At 35.8% G+C, this 21,545-nt stretch overlaps 1 protein-coding gene across 12 annotated transcripts in view; it reads right to left on the reverse strand.

Annotated features, from left to right (window-relative positions):
- MCF2L (MCF.2 cell line derived transforming sequence like) overlaps positions 1–21,545 on the reverse strand; it is a 114,207-nt gene that overhangs the window by 42,788 nt on the left and 49,874 nt on the right. For 10 of the 12 annotated variants that reach the window (XR_005558678.1, XM_039359720.1, XM_039359725.1 and 7 more), the window contains 4 exons: positions 12,091–12,174; positions 8,665–8,779; positions 6,126–6,216; positions 1,149–1,268 (listed from right to left, as the gene is read on the reverse strand). Coding sequence is in view for 11 of the 12 variants with exons in the window: in XM_039359720.1 (XP_039215654.1) it covers positions 1,149–1,268; positions 6,126–6,216; positions 8,665–8,779; positions 12,091–12,174 (410 nt within the window). In the remaining variant the exon portion in view is untranslated. Of the gene's footprint in view, positions 1–1,148; positions 1,269–6,125; positions 6,217–8,664; positions 8,780–12,090; positions 12,175–14,198; positions 14,307–20,986; positions 21,039–21,545 lie in introns of those variants that run through there. The other 2 variants (XM_039359731.1, XM_039359727.1) reach the window with 2 other exon arrangements.

Here is a 21,545-nt window from a genome sequence, read left to right on the forward strand (position 1 = left end):
ATTTGTAGGTCATGTAAAATAGCAGAAGTTCTTATTCTTATCTAGGGCTGGCAATGCTTTAGTTTGATTGAAAAGTGTTATTTTGGAGTGTTAACAAAAGTAAACATTTTTTGGAAGTCTTTAAAGTAGCCATTTCATTTCCTAGATTCATGTGGCAACTTCAGAGAACAGTGATAGAATCCTGGAAAAAGACAGGACTGTTTTAAAGAACAGCAAACAGATTCTATGTTTGTATTCCTAAGCAATCAGATGAGCCTTTCTGAATGATCTATGAAGCACTACACAGCCTTATAATCCAATGTAATAGCATTTAAACTGCTTGAAGAACAATTCTGAAAAACTCAGAGGCTTGTGCACAAATGGGTATTATTTTGACTAATCCTAGAACCTATTAGCCTAAAGCTTGTGTGTGAGTTTGGGTGACTTTTCTCCCATTAATTGCTTTTTACCAAATAATTATATCAAATAAATATTAGCTGAGCATGGTTTGAAAAAGTTTTGGAAGAAATTCTTTTGACCTCATGTAAAGACAGCACTCCTTTATTATTCAAAAAGCAACTTATGGCAGCATTAATACAGATAAACCTGTAGCTAATTTAAAGAGTCCTTTAATTAATATTGAAATTATTATCAAACAATTTTTAAAGCTTTTAAAAGCCGGAAAAGGCCAGTTCTTTAATGAAAAGCAGATAAATGCTTTACTCTTTCTCTCACAATGTCCAATGTAGTTTTTCCAAATCATTTTTTAAAAATGTAGTTATGTAAGAACATTTACAATAGACCTCATTTATGCATGTTTTTTTAAAAAGTGCTATCATGTGCTCAGCGAAATAAGCAATAAATATTACTTAATGAATAGTAATTAGTACTTTTTCTTATCTTCTAGGTAAATTTTTTAAAATTATCTAAAAATGATCTAATTTCAAATATGACCCTAAACACAAGGAAAATCAGTGCTTTTTTCAAATCCATCATTTTGTCTACAGAAAATTCTGTCCATTTATTAGTTATGAAAACAAATTGCCTATGCAAAAAAAAGTGTAAGATGTTATATTAAAGACATACTTTTTACTGTTCCAGTATACTTATCACACTACTCTGTGCACAAAAATAAATTACAAGTGAAAATAAAAGGATTAAACACTAACCGGCAGCTTTATTTTATAGTCATCTCTATGAAATTTAAAGGCAATGTCAAAGAGAGTTCTATGAAAGAATCCAGTTGGACGCAAAACCAGAACGAGTTGCAGATTTCCTGGAAATGATGTCTGCAAAATGATGAAACAGAATTATCATATTTAATGTATTACAATCTAAATTATTTCTTGTAATATTTTGATATATCAGATCAGATATAATAGATTCAACAAATCAGTTTACAAATTACATTACACTTACTTTGTATTAACCACAGTTTAAATTGGACCACATTTTGACCTTCAAAAGATATAGACAAACTAGGGTTTAATTTCTATGGAGTAATAGAAGTAATTATAGTCTGCCAATTCAGACGTTATACCAAGTTATCATTTATGGCTTCCAAGATCTATGTTCTGAACTAGGTTCTGTAAGTGATATCATTTTTAATTAAGCTATTGCACCAAATCTTAGATAAGCTTTCTTAAAAGCATAATTTGATGTACTGCCTAAACTGAGCCAGTATATTATCTAATTGATCATATATTTATACTGAACAAAAGAAACTTTGACTCTTTGAAATAACTTATCAAGAATAATAATGTGATTATTATGCATAATCTTTTTTTTCTATGAGTCATCTCTTACTAAAGAATGGGCATTTTATAGATAATAATATGTTGCTTGCCAAAGCTAAGCTATATATATAGTTCCATCCATCTCTGCCTTCAAAAGATTCTTACTTTGAGAAACAATCAAACATACTTTTTTCCACACATTTAGAAACACATAAACTTTCTCTGCTTAATAAAACAGGTTAATCTTACAGAATCATCTCTACAGTTGGATCCTTTGGTTGTAATCAGGAAACAGAAATGCTTTATTATATTTTAGATAAGGTGTGTGGCATTTGAGATATGTGTTCCTACATTGGTTTTCTATGAGGAATTGAAAACAGTAACAAAACCCGAATGGAAAAAATACAATAGAACAAAGTGATTTTATGACTCATTCTAGACCAGTGGTGGCGAACCTATGGCACGCGTGCCAGAGGCAGCACTCAGAGCTCTCTCTGTGGGCACCCGCGCCATGCCTCAGAGATGGCAACCGTCCTCTTCAACCAGCAGCCCGCTAACTCGCCGAGGTCCCAAATGGCCGGATGCATCCCAGTACCCATGTGCTTGTTGGCCTGTGTGTGCAGGGGCCGATGGTGCCAGGCCTCTGCCTCATCCTGCGACAATGGTACCCAGCCCTGTCTCGCCTTGCCTCGCCCTGCAGGACCAGCCACCTGCCCACCGCCCCACCACCCCACCTGGATCTCCCCCAACCCTGTCCAGCCCCCACAGGTGTCCCTCCCCAGGAGCAACTTCAGGTTGGCCATGCCCACCCGGCAGCTATGACCACTGTTGCCATGCCCACCCAGCAGACCACACCCACCCGGCGGCCACACCCACCCAGCACCCAGTGATACATAAGTGGGTTTTGGGTTAAAGTTTGGGCACTCAGTCTCTAAAAGGTTCGCCATCACTGTTCTAGACTCAAGAAGAAATTTCTCCATTAAATTGCAATTTTATTTAGGTTTCAATAAAATTTTATTTCATATTAGTTCAAGAAATCCAGACGTTTTGAGAAACAGTATATTTTCAATAGACATTATGTAGAAGTCATTACACTTTAAACTCTGAGAGCTACTTCTATAACAAATTTGGTAATGAGAAATAATTTCTGGAATATAGGTAAAAATGCATGCTATACTTCACTGACATGCCCTGGAACTTGTCACATTGTCTACAAGCTAATAATGAGCTGAAGTGTTCTGAAATGAATAAACCTGTCACCTGGAAGGATATTGTTTCCATTTTCTTCACAGCTAGCTTTTTCATGGTTGATCAAGCTACGCTTCCTCAAGTGGTTACCTCACCATAGTCAATCTGTTCTCCCCTAAAGCTTTAGATGGCAATGAACAATAGCTTACTTTTGACAGCTCAAAACCAGTTTTTAAAGTAGTTCCCAATCCTTGTGAGTCTAAAAAAAAAACACTAAAAGGCAAATAAATCACCAAGTTCACAAATGCCAGCTTAAAACTGGGTGTGGGCCCTGGAACACACCAGCTCTACAGAATCATCAGCACTGAAAAAGAATTAGAAAGTAAAAAAAATGGAGAAAATTCTCCTGCTATTCTGCTAGGAAGTACATTTCTGAAATGGCATGGAACTAAACATCTTTCAGACACAGCATTGTAGAGGACATAAAGGAAACACAGGCAGTGTCAGATCACAATGAATATTTAGCCACAGGAACTATTCAGAAACAAGTCTACCTGACTAGGTGGTATTGCTATAAAATTAGTTCCAACTTCCCTATCCTTGTTTTTTTCCCAAGAGTGTCTTGTGGTTGACATCAGTTTGTCCCCAGAATATTTTTTTTTTTAATTTTGGAAACTCAAAAGGGCCATAAAGCTGGAGAAGCTTGGAGAAAATACAGAAATTAAAAACATATATTTTAAAAAATCCAAAACTTTAGATGTGATACAAACTTTTTAACAAAATGATAATCCAAATACAGTAAGGTTTTCACTTTGGGAAAAATTCTGTATCAGAACAAGGCCAGAGGCAATAGATTTGGATTGTTTCCTTTTCTATATTTGTCTCATACTTTGAAGACAGTACTTATTATTGAACAATCCTTGATAATACAATCCCTTACTGTAAGCTGCCCAGAGTAGTTCAAAACATTTATGTTTAAAGTCTGCAGATCAGAAATGTGTGACAGGTTCACTTTTCCTCCCCCTTTTTCATACCACTTCCTTTCCTCCTTTTTCTGATTGAAATAATGATGTATGCTCTGTCAGATGAATCAGACAAACTATTGTCATACATCAAGAATTATTCAAAACCATGATTTAAATAACAATGGGTTGGTCTTTCATAGTTTGTACTAATCATAATGTCCTTACCCCAGGTAACTCAAATGGCTGTGAACATAGATTAGAATAGGGTAATCTGGTTGCAAAGAATGATATTGAGCATAACTTTATTCTGGTCACATGCTAATTCAGTGATGGCGAACCTTTTAGACACCGAGTGCCCAAAAACCATCCTGCCCGCTTCTGTTCCGCCCCCTGCCCACTCCTTCCCCGCTCCACCCACCCACCCGCAGGGCCATCTATCACCTCCATGGCCCGCCACAGATCGCCCAGATAGCCCTGCAGTGCCATGGCGGCCACGCTTTCAACCCGCGCCCCGCAGCATCATCTGCAAGCAATGGGGTGCGAGGGCAGAGTCTTCTCCCTGCTGCCCAGCTGCCATGTCCTTGGCGACTCTCCTCTGGGGGCGCTCTTGGTGAGGAGGGGGCCACGGGGGGAGGCGGGGCTGGGATGACAGCATGTGTGCCCACATAGAGGGCTCTGCCTGCCATCTCTGGCACACATGCCATAGGTTCACCACCACTACCCTTATTGCTACAGCATAAAATGAAATTAATAAGGGATATTGTCCATTGATTATAGTTAAAAATTGGAAAACACATATTCTGTATCCAAACAGGGATAAACAGTTATTAATTTGTGGTATAAAAACTGTTCATCTCTGCCAACCTCAAAGACGAAGCAAGCATGTCAACCCACAATCAATTAACTAATCTCCCAGGATAGCAACTATCTTGTTGGCTAAACTATAGCAAAGCTCATGTCAAGGAAACAGCTGATGGACCCAACTGGTCAACAGAAGAGAGAGAATCATGCCCTCAACTTTCTATCTATCCCCCTTTCCCCCCATTAAAGGGTCAATACTTATTGCAAGTTGGAAAATTGAGATGTGGAATATACTTGAACTAGGCCAAACATTGCTAGACTTGGAAATGTTAATGTTATCAACTTAAAAAAAATCCTTTGTGAGATTCTAATAAAAAATAACTTTATAACTAACTCCAGTGTTCTTGTGCTATAGAAATATTAAAAATCCTGATTTTGAAAATGGGCAGTATTTTCTGGACATTATTCCTTAAATCTTCAAATTTCTGAACCCTGCCCTTATTATTGCCTTTAAGTAAACAATTAATAGTTCTAGATTTAATATTTTTCTGTATGTAATTATGAGATATAATTTCCCTTAAATGGAAAACTTAACAACTCAAAAATTTTACTATATAAATGATGTGGCTGTTTAAAAGAGAAGATGCTTATCTCTAATCCACTGAAAGCGTAAAATTGAGGTGTTGCCCTGATAAAACAATCAGCGATTTTATTTTTGATTCTCATTTTCCAGAAATAACAAATCTAACCATGTACAAATGCATACTGATTTGCATATCTCATTTTAATATAATATTTTTCAGTACTAATGAGACCTCCCTCCAAACTAACCACAAACACAAATACAAAGAAAAAAAATAACACATGACTATCTATAGCACAATACTAGAAGACTGTTTTTACATTATAGAAGCATAAATGAAGTATCAGTTTTAGTGATAATTGAAGAATTGCTTATAAATTCTATCAATTTCTGTTTATATTCCTCATTATAAACAAAAGTATATACAAATTTTTATTAGTAAATACAGCAAGCATCTTAAAATGTTTTTAAGTTTCAGCTCTATTAAGTAGTTTACCATGGACAGATATTTGATTAAAAGCAAGTCTCTGCAATAAATAAAAACAGAATATCAGTAAAGGTTCAGTAATTTGTATATACTTTTACAATCAGCAAAACTAAATATTGATAAAATTGATATAAAAATATTAGATTCACTGAATTTCTAGATATAATGCTTCTACAAACTTCAAATTTTATTAAAGCCATTTTTATATTACTACAGATTATTTCTGCTTCTCAAATAAACAACATTTATTTTAGAAGCAGATAATTTTATAAATTTTCTACATTAAAAAAGTAGTATCCAGGTACTTTGGAAAACAAACATGTTACTCAATGCAATTCACACAGATTTGTCAAGGGGAAAAACGCATTAGCTGCACAGCAACTCACTGCAATTCGCATTATAGAGGCGTGCACCGATGTCCATTTGTCTTGCCTGCGGTCTATGACAAGGATAAATCCAATTCCAGCATCTTGTGAACTGAGTTGAAGAGGGAGGAGGAAGAGAAGGAGGAGGAAAGAGAAAACAAGTTATTCACCAGATCTTACAACAAAAATGCCCTATTATACCAGCTGATTAAACTATGTATGTTAATTAATTACAAAGATAGAATAATCCTTATTAAAACAGACTCAACAAACATTTCATGCAACTTCAGCTGCTCAAAACATTCATTATCCTTCTTCCTGAAGACCAGGGTTTTATTAATCTGATATGCTACTTTATACACAATTATCTCTTTTTTAACTCACTGTGTTTCCTTGTACAGTGACAATCCATCCTTTAAAAAATGATCAATAATGCCCACTCCAGAATAAAAACTATTTTTCCTTATGTGATTTTTGTTGCTAATATGTAATTTTATATGGAGAGTAATGTAACTTTCATATTATGAAATACAAGTTCCTAGGTTTTATATCCTGATTCTATCTAAGAAATCTGGCATTGCTAGCCCCAATCTTTAAAGGATCATGTGAACAAAACAGGAAACTGAGATAAGAAGGAAGATCCATGACAACCTACAGGTGAGAGGGAAGAGACAACAAGATCTTTCTTTTGCTCTGATCATCTGCATGTGCAGCAACTGGAGAGTTCAAAGATACCCACTCTTGTTTTCTACTTGACAATACAAACCCATCATGTAATGTCAAAAATTGATTGCCAACCAGTTGCAATATAATAGAAATGGCTGGCAAGCATAAACCAAATTGACTTGAATGTCTAATTATTGTGTATGCTGAGCAGATTGTGTTTGAAAAAAAAGTTGCAATGTTTTTTCTTTATTGGAAAAAGGAACAATGCTACTGAAACGGAATCTCAGTGACAAAGAAGAGACATACCACCACTTACTTGAGGGATAGGGAGTTTTTGCTCATAACCAAGTCCCTCATAAACAAATACAAAATTTCAAAATATAGGAAAATGAAAAATGTTTAAAGATTTAAAAAAATGTTTCCATTCATATCATGATTGTGACTCTCATGCTGTACCCAATCTGAACTCACTGAAATTGGCATCATGGATAGGAACACACTTTAAAATAAACATTTCTAGCTACAGGAATTGTGTCATTTTTAAAGATTGATATGGCTCTGCATGCAACTTTCTGAACAACTAGATCAGCGGTTCTCAACCTTTTTATACGGCGACCCCTGGTCACACCAACGTGGTGCGCATGCGCGCCGCCCCCGTGCGCGGTGTGCATGTGCGGTGCACTGCGTGCCGCTGCCCCATGTGCGCCCCATGCGCGCCGCCGCCCCCATGCGCGCCACCCATGCGTGCCCTATGGGCGCCGCCCATGCGTGGCGGCGCACCCTGACGGGGAAAATGGCGGATCGCATTGTTTGGCGACCCCCGTAAAATGGTCGTTCGACCCCAAATGGGGTCGCGACCCATAGGTTGAGAACCGCTGAACTAGATAGTTTAGCTCCAGATAAAACTAAGAGTATTGCTCAAACTATTATTCAAATACTTCAATACCAAACGTGACAAGTAAGACAATGGTACTTTCACCAATTGCGTGTCATTTATTGAACACTTTTTCCAGGCATTTGTTCTGGCAAAACCAGATCTCATCTCCTGAGCTCTGAATAAACACCTTATTTATCCAAATCTTTAAAACTGCTTAAATCTGCTTTTTTTCTTTTGCTTTTAGTTATTTATTTAAGTTAAGGTCAAATGAATAAAAAGTACTTCATGTGAGCAAATATGTAGAAGTATTTAAATGTGCTACATCTCTGCTCTCATCTTAGCAGTACAATCTTCTAACCTGTTTCTCCTTGGAACTTATTGAGGCTTATTCCCAGATAAGTGGTACCTAATGGCAGAGAAAGCAATTTGGAGATAGAAAAGGAAATCACTTATATACTACATTAGTTTGAGAAAAGGACAATTTGCATTATTTCTGATATGAAGGACTGGATTCAAACAATGTTTAAATTATCTGTTTTTGAAAAGGAAATTTTATCTAATCAAAAATGGCACAATATATTTTCTTCAGGAACAGATTTCATGACCTTTTATAATCATATCTTAGAGGTGTTTATGTATTGTTTAATATTTGAAAGTGTGATATGTGTAGAAAGTTCGTAATACCTTTTTGGTCAAGTTATTATTATTATTTTTTTGGGGAGTTTAGATTGTTTCTGTTGTCTTTTGCTGGTTTTGAAAATTTTGTTTCTTCTTTATTGTTCTGGTTAAAAATGTTAAAACAAACAAATCAAACTCCCACTTCCAGTTTCTTTCAAATAATAATATGCCCTCTTTTATATTAACAGTGTTCTATAATTGTCTTCCCTCCATTAAAAATTCCCTCTGCCATAGATGTCCTAGCCAAAAATGTCACAAGAGTGTGCATTCTATGAATCAATCATTTGGGAAGACTTCAGTAGGTTGTACAGATTGCTCAATTGTAGCTGAGAACCTTACCTGGGAATATTAGTGAGGTATGTCAAAACACTCTGAAACTCCTTTTCTGGAATTTCACTAAACGTAGAGAATTCAGGAAAAGTGATGACAGGACAGCCATCTTTTCCTCGCCCACCTACAAAGACAAAAGAATTTCATTCCCAAAATAAATCTTACCATGTTATTTAAAAGGACTAATATGAAACTAGATGAATTGATCTTTACTGATTGTTTGTAGTGACAACCTCATCCATGGGGATCAAGATCAAAATCAGTGTTGTAGATACAAAATGAAGACCAAGATACAAGTTATACAGTATAACTGATTTTTGGCAAAATTAGAGTAGTTTTGCCTCACTGCCCAAAAGGTTCACTTCAAAAGAGAAATGTTGCCTTTGCTTATGGATTTGATTTGTACAAGATACTTGACAAAATACTGTATAGTCTGAAAACACTGTATACCAATTCAGATCAGGCTATATATCTGTACTGAATCAAAGTGGAATATTATAAAGTAGGAGGACAATATGTGTCACTCCAATATCAGTATTTGCATATCTCTGGCTTGCTATATTTTTTACTCCTATTGGGATAGGAGAGAAATAGAAGATATAAAAAGCATTTTATCTTTAAAATGCACATCTTTGAGCTTTGTAAGGCAAAGACCTTTTTAATGGTTAAAACTTTACAAATCTTAGATTTTAATTGGTTTTAGCTTTCAGTATTTCATTTCAATACAGGCTTCTTTTGAAATTTATCATTTTTAGATTCTTTTTATTACTGAGATCGTGTTTAACTAGTTTTAGCAATGCAACAAGCTTTAGTTAATAAGTATAGTTGATACATATATTCCATAAAACAGCCACCATAACAAGTTAATAATAATAATAAAAAAGTTGGAAGGGAACTTGGAGGTCATCAAGTCCAACCCCCTCTCAGGCAGGTAACCCTATACCATTTTGGACCAGTTTCTTCTTAAAAACTTCCAGTGTTGGAGCATATACCACTTCTGGAGGCAGATTGTTCCACTGGTTAATTGTTCTCACTGTCAGGAAATTTCTCCTTAGTTCTAGATTGCTTCTCTCCTTGATTAGTTTCCATCGGTTGCTTCTTGTCCTGCCTTCAGGCGCTTTGGAAAATAGCTTGACTCCCTCTTCTTTGTGGCAGCCCCTGAGATATTGGAACACTGCTATTATGTCCCCCTCGTCCTTCTCTTCATTAAACTAGACATACCCAATTCCATCAACCTTTCTTTATAGGTTTTAACCTCCAGTCCCCTAATCATCTTTGTTGCTCTTCTCTGTGCTCTTTCTAGAGTCTCAACATCTTTTTTACACTGTGGTGACCAAAACTGGATGCAGTATTCCAGGTGTGGCCTTACCAAGGCATTGTAGAGTGATATTAATACCTATTGAGCAAGGTACCCCCTATACTATACCTATACATTTGGTTTTTCTTGCCTAAATGTAGAACCTTACTTTTTTCACTATTGAATTTCATTTTGTTAGATAGTGCCCAGTGTTCAAGTCTGTCCAGATCCTCCTGTATTCTAAGCCTGTCTTCTGGAGTATTGGCTATTCCTGCCAGCTTGGTGTTGTCTGCAAATTTGATGAGTTCCCCATCTATCCCCTTCTCCAAATCACTGATGAAGATGTTGAAGAGCCCTGGGCCCAGAACAGAGCTCTGGGGCACCCCACTACACACTTCCCTCCATGTAGATGTGGTTCCATTGAGGACCACACGCTGAGTACGGCTGGTCAGCCAGCTATGGATCCATCTGGTGGTGATGCTGTCTAATCCTCATTTTTCTATCTTAACAAGTAGTAGGTTGTGATCTACTTTGTCAAATGCCTTACTGAAGTCCAAGTAAATTATATCCACAGCATTCCTCTGGTCCACTAAGTTGTACCTTAACATCTTCCCTAGCTTTTCTTGATGCTTTTATCCTACTTCTATACTTTTGATTTTTCATGAAGGGGAGCACACAAAAGGAAGATTAAAAGCAGAAAAATGTCTTATGAAAGGGCTCTGAAGGACTGCTTAAGAAAGACCTGGAGCTCAAAGTTTAATCTGGTGGCAAAATACTCAGCTGTTAAAATCAAAAACAAAGAAATCAATAGAAAGAAAAGAACTATCAAGTGCACTACAGAAGAGCACAACAAAAGAAGTACTGACTGAAAACTAAAAAAGAATTTTAAAAGGAAAAGGAAGAAAAGAAAGAAAAATCTTCTGACGATAAGACCAGGTGTTAAATGGAATCCAAAGTAAGCATAGTTGGGCTTAAGAAAAGGCAAGTGGAGTTTCTTTCAACATTAAACTTTATAGGGACAAAGGAACAGCATTATCATCAAATTTGATAGTACCCTAGATAATAAATGGGATAAATATATCCATAATTAAAGGCATGCAGAGTAAACAAACAAGAAAAGGATGGAAAAAAGACATAGGATATTATGGCCCGAAGAACAGTGAAGGTGGGTTACAGCCCCACAGGACCCCAGCAAAACCAGGATGAGATGATTCAAGCATCCCATTCTTTTTGATCTCTCAGCAGCTTTCATGGTATCCTTCCGGACTGATTACAGAGTTTGGGAATGGGAGGAACAATATTGTACTAGTTCTGCTTTTTTCTTGACCAATGCCACTCAGTATTGACAGGAAGGAAGAGGTCCAGCCCAAACCTCTGGTTTGTGAGGTGCCTCAGATTTCAACGCTCTTCCCATTCCTGTTCAACTGGATGTCTCTGGGTAAAATAATCCATGGCTTAGGCATCATCAGTATGTTGATATGGTGTATGTCGACCTTCAAATAACTTTTTGATTCCTGATGATTGCCTGTACTAGTTGCTGCATTTTTCTTGGCAAGATTTTTCAGAAATTGTTTGTCTTTGGAAACTAGGACTGAGATAGACTGACTGGTTCAAGGTCATCAGCTTGGTTTCATGACTAAGGCAGGACTGGAACTTATGATCTCTTGGTTTCCATAAGGGAAAGAACAGCTTTAACCCTCATAAGACAAAGTGGCTATATATGCATTGTACTTCTGGTACCAAAGATTCTCCATCTAAATGAGGTGGTAATTTGAGGGTCCTTGTGGACTCAAAGCACTTTCCTGTTTTCTAGCCAGGATAGTTGAGAAATAAGAGTTAATTTCCTCATATTTAGGATGCCCCGGTTGGGAAGGATGGCATATAATAAAAGGACTCCAGAATGTCGCTTTGTGAGGATATAATCTTTAATTCCCACACCCACGCTAGCATCTAGGAGAATATTAATTTCTGTGAAAAGATCATTTTGGAAATTTCATTGATCAGATTTCAACCCACTATTTCAATCTTGACATTTTAATATATATTATCAAAGGAATTAAACAAATAGGATGATTACTAGGAAAAGAGATGAACTTACACATACTGATTAGTAGAAAGTCCAGCAGAATTTTTCTTACCTGAAAGATATGCAAACTTTTTTCTTAACTCGTCTTCAATATCTTCAGCACAGAGGGGAACAATATCCTGATGCATGATTTCATCTGAAACCAAACATACCCACAAAATCAAATTCCATGGAAAATGTTTGTTTCACATTTATATCTTTGTTTACAAAAAGCACTTTATAATTTCTACTCAATGTCAGTTTAAATCGTTTTACACAATCAAAGATATATATAGGACTAAAGATGGCAGTGTTAAAATCTAACTATCAACAGCATACAGTAATGCCACAGTATTGTAAGGAATCTAATGCTCAGGTATTAGGATCAGAAGCTGGCAATAGTGTTCTAAAATGAGATGTCATAAAATCATGGAACACATGTTGAAAGATGAGTTCCATAAGCAAAATGATTATTCTTACACAAAAGAGCCCCTCATCTTCCTTAAAGTACTTACAAAGCAAAACACTCAGTCATTAAATGTGTTTTTCTTTCCTCTCTCTATTAATTAAAACTGTTCCATTTTAAACTAACTAGAAGAGATAGCTGGAAAAGTTGCTCCAACTTATTGCTTCTAGGTCTAAAATTAATGGACAAAAATAAAAATAGCAAATCTGGAACAGACCTAGAAACAAAAAAAAAAACCTTAATTGCAATCATTTGTGTAGGAGTTTCTAAAAAAAAAATTGTTTGCCCCATCTTCCCTAGCCACTTTTAAAGTGATTAAATAACCCAGGAGAATTTATGGTGGCCAAATTCAATATATTCCATGTGATTACCTTTTGCGATCTTCTGACAAGCAAAGCCAATGGGGAAGCAAGATTGACTTAACAACCGTGCCATTACCTTAATAACTACAATGATTCACTTAACAACTGTGGCAAGAAAAGTCGTAAAATGGAGCAAAATTCATTCAACAAATGTTCACTTAACAACATAAATTATGGGTTAAATTGTGGTCGTAAGTCGAGGATTACCTATAACAGTTTGGTTCTACTCATCTGTCCCTGAGAATTTGGGACACATAATCAGTGGTTTATGATGCTATGATTTTCGTGCAGCATTCATTCATTCATTCATTCATTCATTCATTCATTCAGTTTCTATAGCCACCCAATTCAACCAAGTGACCTTACAATTCTAAAATTATGAAACAATTAAAACAATGTAAAAACTTTAAAGTAATAAAAACATCCACAACAACATTTACTATTATTTTGGTCCAAGCATTTCAGCAACATAGCTAAATCTTGCACTATTATTTTCTGTGTACATTGGTTTCTGGTAAAGGCAAGTAATGAGTTCTGGTTAGATAGAGAACAGATTTTTAAAATATTTTAAACATAGAGGATATTTTAAAAATGAAGATATTGTAGACGGCATTTACAATAAATCCTTGTGCAATTCAATTAGCAGTAGTATGCTATACTGCTTAAATATATCTGTAGAGCTTACTCTATTTCCATTACAGATCACCTATTATAAGTTAGCACCACATATAAAATTATTTTTAAAAAACTGAAAATTTCATCATATTGAAGTTTAATTCTCAGTTCTGACTAAGGATGTTGGAAATCACAGCTCAACAAATTTGAGAAGTCACATTGTACTCTGTTCATGAGCTACAGACACTGATTAAAACAGAGAAAGTACATTAAAACATTAAAACGCAGAAGTACTGTATCATGGGTTTGTGGCATGACAAATCTATGAATTTAAGAGGGAAAATAAAAATGACAGGGAAATCCAGTATTACAGTACATTTTTCTGATGTAAGCAATTTTTAAAATATAGTAGTGTTGAAACCACAAGATTTTCTGGCTTCAGTTTCTTTCACTGGGTATGGTACTTTACTCTTGCTTTGGACATATTGCATGGGGAATGAAAGTCATATTAAAGAGACAGTAAGACAAGTACAGTACAGTGACAAAAATCTCACACTTTTGAACAAATGTAACACCAATCCACAAGTTTTATTACCTCACATAAACTCATCAATTAAGTACTACTGAACTTATACATCCAAAATAGTAATAATAGGGCTATTTCTGTACAATTATATAGAGTAGTTTAATAATGTAAATATGAACTATAAGTATCTTATTGCAATTTCATTAAGCTACCTGCAGTATAGATGTACCATGGACAGCACCGCTTCCACAATACTTATAAGGATAATATTTTCATACAGGAAACTGAATGCTCAGGTTTTTAAAGATGGATATTTATACCTATAATGAAAAAATAAGCACAACTATTGCATATATCCATGATCATCTTCAGTAGCTTTCAAGATTGCCTATGCAGAAAAAGAGATGTTTTTCTTAACACATACAGGTGAAACTCGAAAAATTAGAATATCGTGCAAAAGTTCATTTATTTCAGTAATGCAACTTAAAAGGTGAAACTAATATATGAGATAGACTCATTACATGCAAAACAAGATAGTTCATGCTGTGATTTGTCATAATTGTGATGATTATGGCTTACAACTCATGAAAACCCCAAATCCACAATCTCAGAAAATTAGAATATTACATGCAATCAATAAAACAAGGATTGTACATAGAACAATATCGGACCTTTGAAAAGTATAAGCATGCATATGTACTCAGTACTTGGTTTGGGCCCCTTTTGCAGTAATTACTGCCTCAATGCGGCGTGGCATGGAAGCTATCAGCCTGTGGCACTGCTGAAGTGTTATGGAAGACCAGGATGCTTCAATAGCGGCCTTCAGCTCTTCTGCATTGTTTGGTCTCATGTCTCTCATCTTTCTCTTGGCAATGCCCCAAAGATTCTCTATGGAGTTCAGGTCAGGTGAGTTTGCTGGCCAGTCAAGAACAGTAATCCCACGGTCATTGAACCAGGTTTTGGTGCTTTTGGCAGTGTGGGCAGGTGCCAAGTCCTGCTGGAAAATGAAGTCAGCATCCCCATAAAGCTCGTCTGCAGAAGGAAGCATGAAGTGCTCCAAAATCTCCTGGTAGACGGCTGCATTGACCCTGGACTTAATGAAGCACAGTGGACCAACACCCAGCAGATGACATGGCTCCCCAAATCAACACAGACTGTGGAAACCTCACACTGGGCCCATGTCCAGGATCTGTCTGTGTGTGGTGGCTCTTGATGCACTGACTCCAGGCTCAGTCCACTCCTTGTGAAAGTCCCCAACACTTTTGAATGGCCTTTTCCTGACAATCCTCTCTAGGCTGCGGTCATCCCTGCTGCTTGTGCACCTTTTTCTTCCACACTTTTCCCTTCCACATAACTTTCTATTAATGTGCTTTGATACAGCACTATGGGAACATCCAACTTCATTTGCAATTACCTTTTGAGGCTTTCCCTCCTTATGGAGGGTGTCAATGATGGTTTTCTGCACAACTGTCAGGTCAGCAGTCTTTCCCATGATTGTGATTCCTACTGAACCTGATTGAAAGACCATTTAAAGGCTCAGGAACCCTTTGCAAGTGTTATGGCTTAATTAGCTGATTAGAGTGGAACACTCTGAGCCTAGAATTTTGAACCGTTTCACAATATTCTAATTTTCTGAGATTGTGGATTTGGGGTTTTCATGAGCTGTAAGCCATAATCATCTCACTTATGACACATCACGGCGTGAACTATCTTGCTTTGCATGTAATGAGTCTATCTCATATGTTAGTTTCACCTTTTAAGTTGCATTACTGAAATAAATGAAATTTTGCACGATATTCTAATTTTTCAAGTTTCACCTGTATAAGAGCACAAACACATGGAAACGGAGATGTCAATATTGGAGAAAACTCCAATTGTTAATTTTGGGGGGATTATCAAAAGTCCTAGGTTGATAAAATTTAACATGGTGACCAGGAAGAATGGTGAGATAATACAGAGAGCAGACACAGAGAACGATCTGACTACAGTGATCTTATTGTTTCTATAAGGGACTCAGCTATAAAAACTGTAGCTCAATCCTATATAAGGAATACAAGTAGTCCTCAACTTACAACAGTTCTTTTAGTGACCGTTCAAAGTTATAATGGCACTGAAAAAATGACTTATGACAGTTTTTCACATTTACAACCATTGCAGCATCCCCATGGTATCTGATTTATATTAGGATGCTTGACAACTGACGGCTGCAGTGTCCTAGGGCCATATGATTACCTTTTGCGACCTTCTGACAAACAAAGTCAATAGGGAATCCAGATTCACTTAACAAACATGTTACTAACTGTGGCAAGAAAGATCATAAAATGGGGCAAAATTCACGTAACAAATGTCTCATTTAGCAACATAAATTTTAAAAGCATATTATTACCTTGCATGGCTAAGACCAATTCCTACTGCTAGTAAAATTCTTTAGCACTACTACCAATCAATAGTTATTCTTTGTCCGTAATAAAGCACCAAGCAGGGGGCAGCAGGAACAAAAGACAGCAACAGGGATGCCGAAAATGAGGTTCTATGTAAAACATAACAGCAACACTAAAAGGAAAAACACTTTTTCCCATATATCCTTGTCAACTCTAGTTTGAGAAGCTGTCTGGCTACAGCTCATTGCTGCTGTCCAGTGGTGGGATTCAAATATGTGAACAACCGGTTCTCTGTATGGATGTCACTTCTGGAAGTCCATTCTAGGCCTGGGCAACAAAAAATTAGTTACCGGTTCTGCCGAAGTGGTGCGAACTGGCTGAATCCCACCACTGTTGCTGTCTAGATCTTGGTCTTGAAACCAAAGCTAGACAAGGTTCAAGCAAATTATTTGAATGCAAAAAGATTAGAGCTTTGTCACTTACACAATGTCACCCACATGTATGGATCTGATACTGCTACTTATTAAGCAGGGACATAAAGCTTTGTCCTAACATATTAACAGATGTTTGTCTCCTCCTTTTCTTTTTTTGTGTAACTGAAAGTAGAATTCCCAGAATACTGAGTGACCTATTAGGAAGTGAATTCTAATAACTCATAAACATATTGGAAAGATATTTTGTTGGGGAAGGCAGAAATTAGTAATAATATGGATGTTCTTAAAAGTATTTATTATTTTTTTAAGCTGTCCGGAATCTTTAAATTCTGTTATTAAATAAAGAAATGCAATAAATAAATAAATAAGAAAACACTATTTTTTACAACATTTTTGGCATTCTTAACAGCAGAGATATTGGACAGCCAAAGGAAAAACCTAATGATAAATGTTCTATTTTAAGTACATAAAACACATATTTGAGAATCATGTCTTGGAAGTGAAATACCATTCAGAAAATACAAGGGAATCTTTTGTAATAGTATACAGCATGAATCTTTCATTTTATTTAAGAATGTTCACTATATTATGACTTAAATACATAGCATTCATCATCTGCAAATGGGAACTGAAGCCCTGAGGCTCATCTTTAATTTTGTATTTCTTTGGGCTCCATCTCATCTCCACCAGCAGCTGGTCTAACTTTCAACTAAGGAGGCTGTAATTAGAAAATGATTAGATTGTTGGGCTCTTTATGTGGAAAAAGACTACAAAGCACTGAATGAACTAAAGGAGCAGATGTCACTTTAGGTCTTCTTCACTTAACATTCCGTTACAAAGCTCTCCTTAACAAACTCAGACAGAAATGGTCAGAAACAGAGATGGAGAAAAATGACTGAAATATTTATTAGTTTCAAAAAGAAATAGAAGGAATAGCAAAACCACAGAAATATTGACCTCTAACTTTCCTTCTTTTTTTAATCTTAGTTTTTCTTTCTCTTTTAACTTTGCTGGATGATTTCAAATGCATTGTCATTTCAAAATAATCTATCGGAAAATTATATAAGCATCATTTTTTATTGAATCAATAACTGCACACTTAAAATTAATAGGTTTTAATAAATATGTAGTGGTTGGGATAAAAAAGATGGTTTTATTAAAATATTATCAATTATCAGTTGTCAAGTATGTGTATTTTTAGGTGCAGTGCAATGGCTGAGTGGTTATGATGTTGAACTTCTCAACTGGAAAGCTGACAGCCTGGGTTTGAGACCTGAGCGCCATGTGATGGGATGAGCTCCCATTTCTCGCTCCAGGTCCTGCCAAACTAGCAGTTTGAAAGCATGCAAATGTGAGCTGATAATCTTCAGCAGGAAGATTACTGGGTTCTGTATTTTCATTCTGGACACATGATGACAGAAGTGTCTCTCTGAAAACACAGGCTCCCTTGGCTAAGAATCAGAGATGAGCACACACCCCCTTGGGTTCCTCATGACTGGAGAGGGGACACCTTTAAACCTTTAGCTGTATTTAATTGTAATAGAGGATTGATATAAAGGATTTTTTAAACCCCAAACAGGAAAAGTCTCTATGAATTTGCAAGTAATCATGAACATATGACAGAATTTGCATTATGAAGAGTTATCTCTTTGCAAACTAGAAAAGTTGAAGTGACCAATGGATAAATGCCACTGGGCATTGAGATTAATGCATAATGTGATTTCTAGACACAACTTCTCCATAAATTGAAAATACTGTACTTGATGAAATGATAGAGTTTAACCTTCTTTAATCTTTGTAAGCTGCCCGGGGTCACGAAAAGTGAGTTGGATGATCATATCAATTTTTGTAATGAATAATAATAATGATGCTCAAAAGCAGTGTTTCTCAACTTTGATGATTTTAAGTCATCTGTACTTCAATTCTCAGAATTCCCCAGTCAACCATGATAGCTGAGAAATTCCAGGAACTGAAGAACAGACATCTTAAAATTTCAATGATTTAAAAGGATCTTTCTAGTTGCTAAATATAATAAATTCTATTCTATAATCTATAAATTGTACATATAGCAAAATAATAAAAAAATATAATTATTGAGGAATTATTGGGGATTCCACTAATATAATTTCTTTTCAAATCTACTGAATTACAACTAAGCCCAACTACTACTACTATAATTGTGTCAAGAGCATCAAAGCACTTCCAGCTTGAAAGGATTAGCCAGTGACATCACTGTTGCCCAGGACAAGCCCCGCTGGGGGCTCATTTCATGTCCCTATTAAGCTCCCCACCAATATGATACCCAGCTACCTACTCATGGTCACCCACTTTCAAACTGGTGGGTCAGCAGGAGCTAGAGTGAATAACAGTAGTCACCCTTTCCCGCGGCAGCAACTGGGTCTCAAATGTGACCCTGCTGATCATCAGCTCAGCATCCTAATCATGTGAGCCACACACACAAACTCCTACATCCCAAGTTAAGCATAAGAACAATTATTTCAGACACTGTACATCAATTACAATGGTGTAAAAAGAGATTTTAAATTGAAAAGCATTTATCTTATAAATTGCACCTGATTCAGTTTACCACAAGTGAATCTAGTAAATGCTCCTACAGCCCAGAAGTAAGGATATTATTATAAAAGCTGAAGAATGAGCTTAGGTTGACAAAAAATGCTAAAAACAACATAAAAGAGTTTTCCACATATGTTAAAAGGTCAAGAAAAAGAATCAGCATATCAGCTACTTAGTAAAGAGGGCAAAATACTGACAACTAATAAAGGAAATGCAAAGCTATCATCTTATTTTTTCTTAGTCTTCTCCAACAAGAATCTGCGTATTCTACAAATAAATTATGGGTAACATGAGTAAGGGGGGGAATTGTGATTATCAGTAAAGTGACCAGGGAATGCTTAAGGTATTAAATGAACTTTCTGATGGTCTGACTAAAAATTTATCTTTGAAAAATTATGGCAAAACAGTAAGGAATCCAATGATTGAAGGAAGGCAGTTATTTATGTCTTCAATAACAGAAATAACAGGAAACAGGTAAGATCCAGGGAACTACAAAACAATTAGGCAACTTATTTTATTTATTTATATTTCAATTTCTTAACTGCCTATCTCCCTCAGAGAGAGGCTCTGTGCAGCATACAATTTAATCAATAAAATTAAGCATTAAAACTTCAATATTTGAGGATATTTTAGGACTAATTAGGAAATGATTCATCTATACTTTGCTTTATTATTACCTAATGAGGGAATGAGATTTTGTAAAGCTAAACAATGAGAACTCATATTGATCCCGTAAACTAAACCCAACTAAGAATTAAAACAAACAATCAAAGCTAACAAGGTCATGTTCCTATTGCAAGTCAAACTCAAACTCATGTTTATGTCTATTAATGTCCTGCAGACCATGAAAGATGTTGGGAGTCTCTCTTATCCTTATTGTTCTATTTTGAACCCACAGTTAATATGCTGAGCACTCTCTTGCATACAGTGTGAACTATCAATAACATTTTAGAAAGGACTAAGAGTAGTCTTGTAGCTTAGGTTATTTTCACAATGAATGAACTTCAAGACAGTCAAGGCTAATAAAATTATTCTCCTCACAGGTTATCACAGAACTGTCAAGTGGCTGTGAAAAGGTTTCATTTCTGTATATTATTTTGGCATAACGCTCATCTGCAAGTTTCATGAAATTTCACCTGTTGTTTAATAGCAACAACAGGAAAAAATCTATCTCTCTCCAATGGCAACTTAAACTGGGTTGAACAATAATTCTAGCTAAAAAATGATTCAGATGATTCATGATTCTTTGATATGATTTATACCAAAACAGCTGGAGTAATAGCTGAATAGATTTTTATTAGAATTCGCCTAAAATAGTTTGTTCCCATTTCCCATAAAATGTTGCAAACCTGTAACTGGCACAAATGGTTAAAATTTAATTTTTTAATAAGCTATGTTTCAGCTTATTTAATGTTTACTTAACCACACATTCTATTATGTTCAGCAGAAACTATGTCATAAAAAGGATAACACTGGGAAGACTGAAGTTACTCTAAACATAAAGCTGTTCATTCACACCATACAATGATATTTCAACTGTCGTTTAATTTAATTTAACAGAATTAATTTAACAGAATTATGTAGAGAAATGTTAAAATGCAAATCACCAACCTGACACGAGACAGCTCCCTGTCCTGTGCTGTATTCCTTTGCAACAGTTAGGCTCCAAAGAGAATACAAGGCAAACTACGTGAACAGAATCAGCAGTATTTGGTTTCTCCCTCCCCTCCTCCCAAACTTCCACAAAAACAAGCTTTCAGTTTCATAGTGGACTGTAGCTTCCCTTTTTGCTGAAAAGAGGGTCTCCACTGTTTCATTTATATCCTTTTAAAAGGCAAGATTACAACAGAAAGTTTAATTAAGTTCAATTAAATACATAGTTCTGTGTGTATGAGTGAACCTTTTGTGCTAAAAAAAATCAGAAACAATAGAATAAAAACATTTAAAAGCACTATATCCTCATGCCTGCATTAGTCTCAAACAGCATGTTTCAAGTCAGAGAAGGGTTTATAAAAGAACAATCAACTATGTGCAACATCCTGTAGCAAGTAACTTAAACATTTAAGTAATAAATGCAAATGAATTTTTAAATGGTTTTGTAATACATGAACACTTCAGTTTTACAAAAAGAAAATAATTTATATGGTATTATAAAATAATCTAACAATAT

This window comes from Crotalus tigris, unplaced genomic scaffold (assembly GCF_016545835.1).
Source record: "Crotalus tigris isolate CLP2741 ecotype Arizona unplaced genomic scaffold, ASM1654583v1 scf7180000019116.999743, whole genome shotgun sequence".
Lineage (NCBI taxonomy): Eukaryota > Metazoa > Chordata > Lepidosauria > Squamata > Viperidae > Crotalus > Crotalus tigris.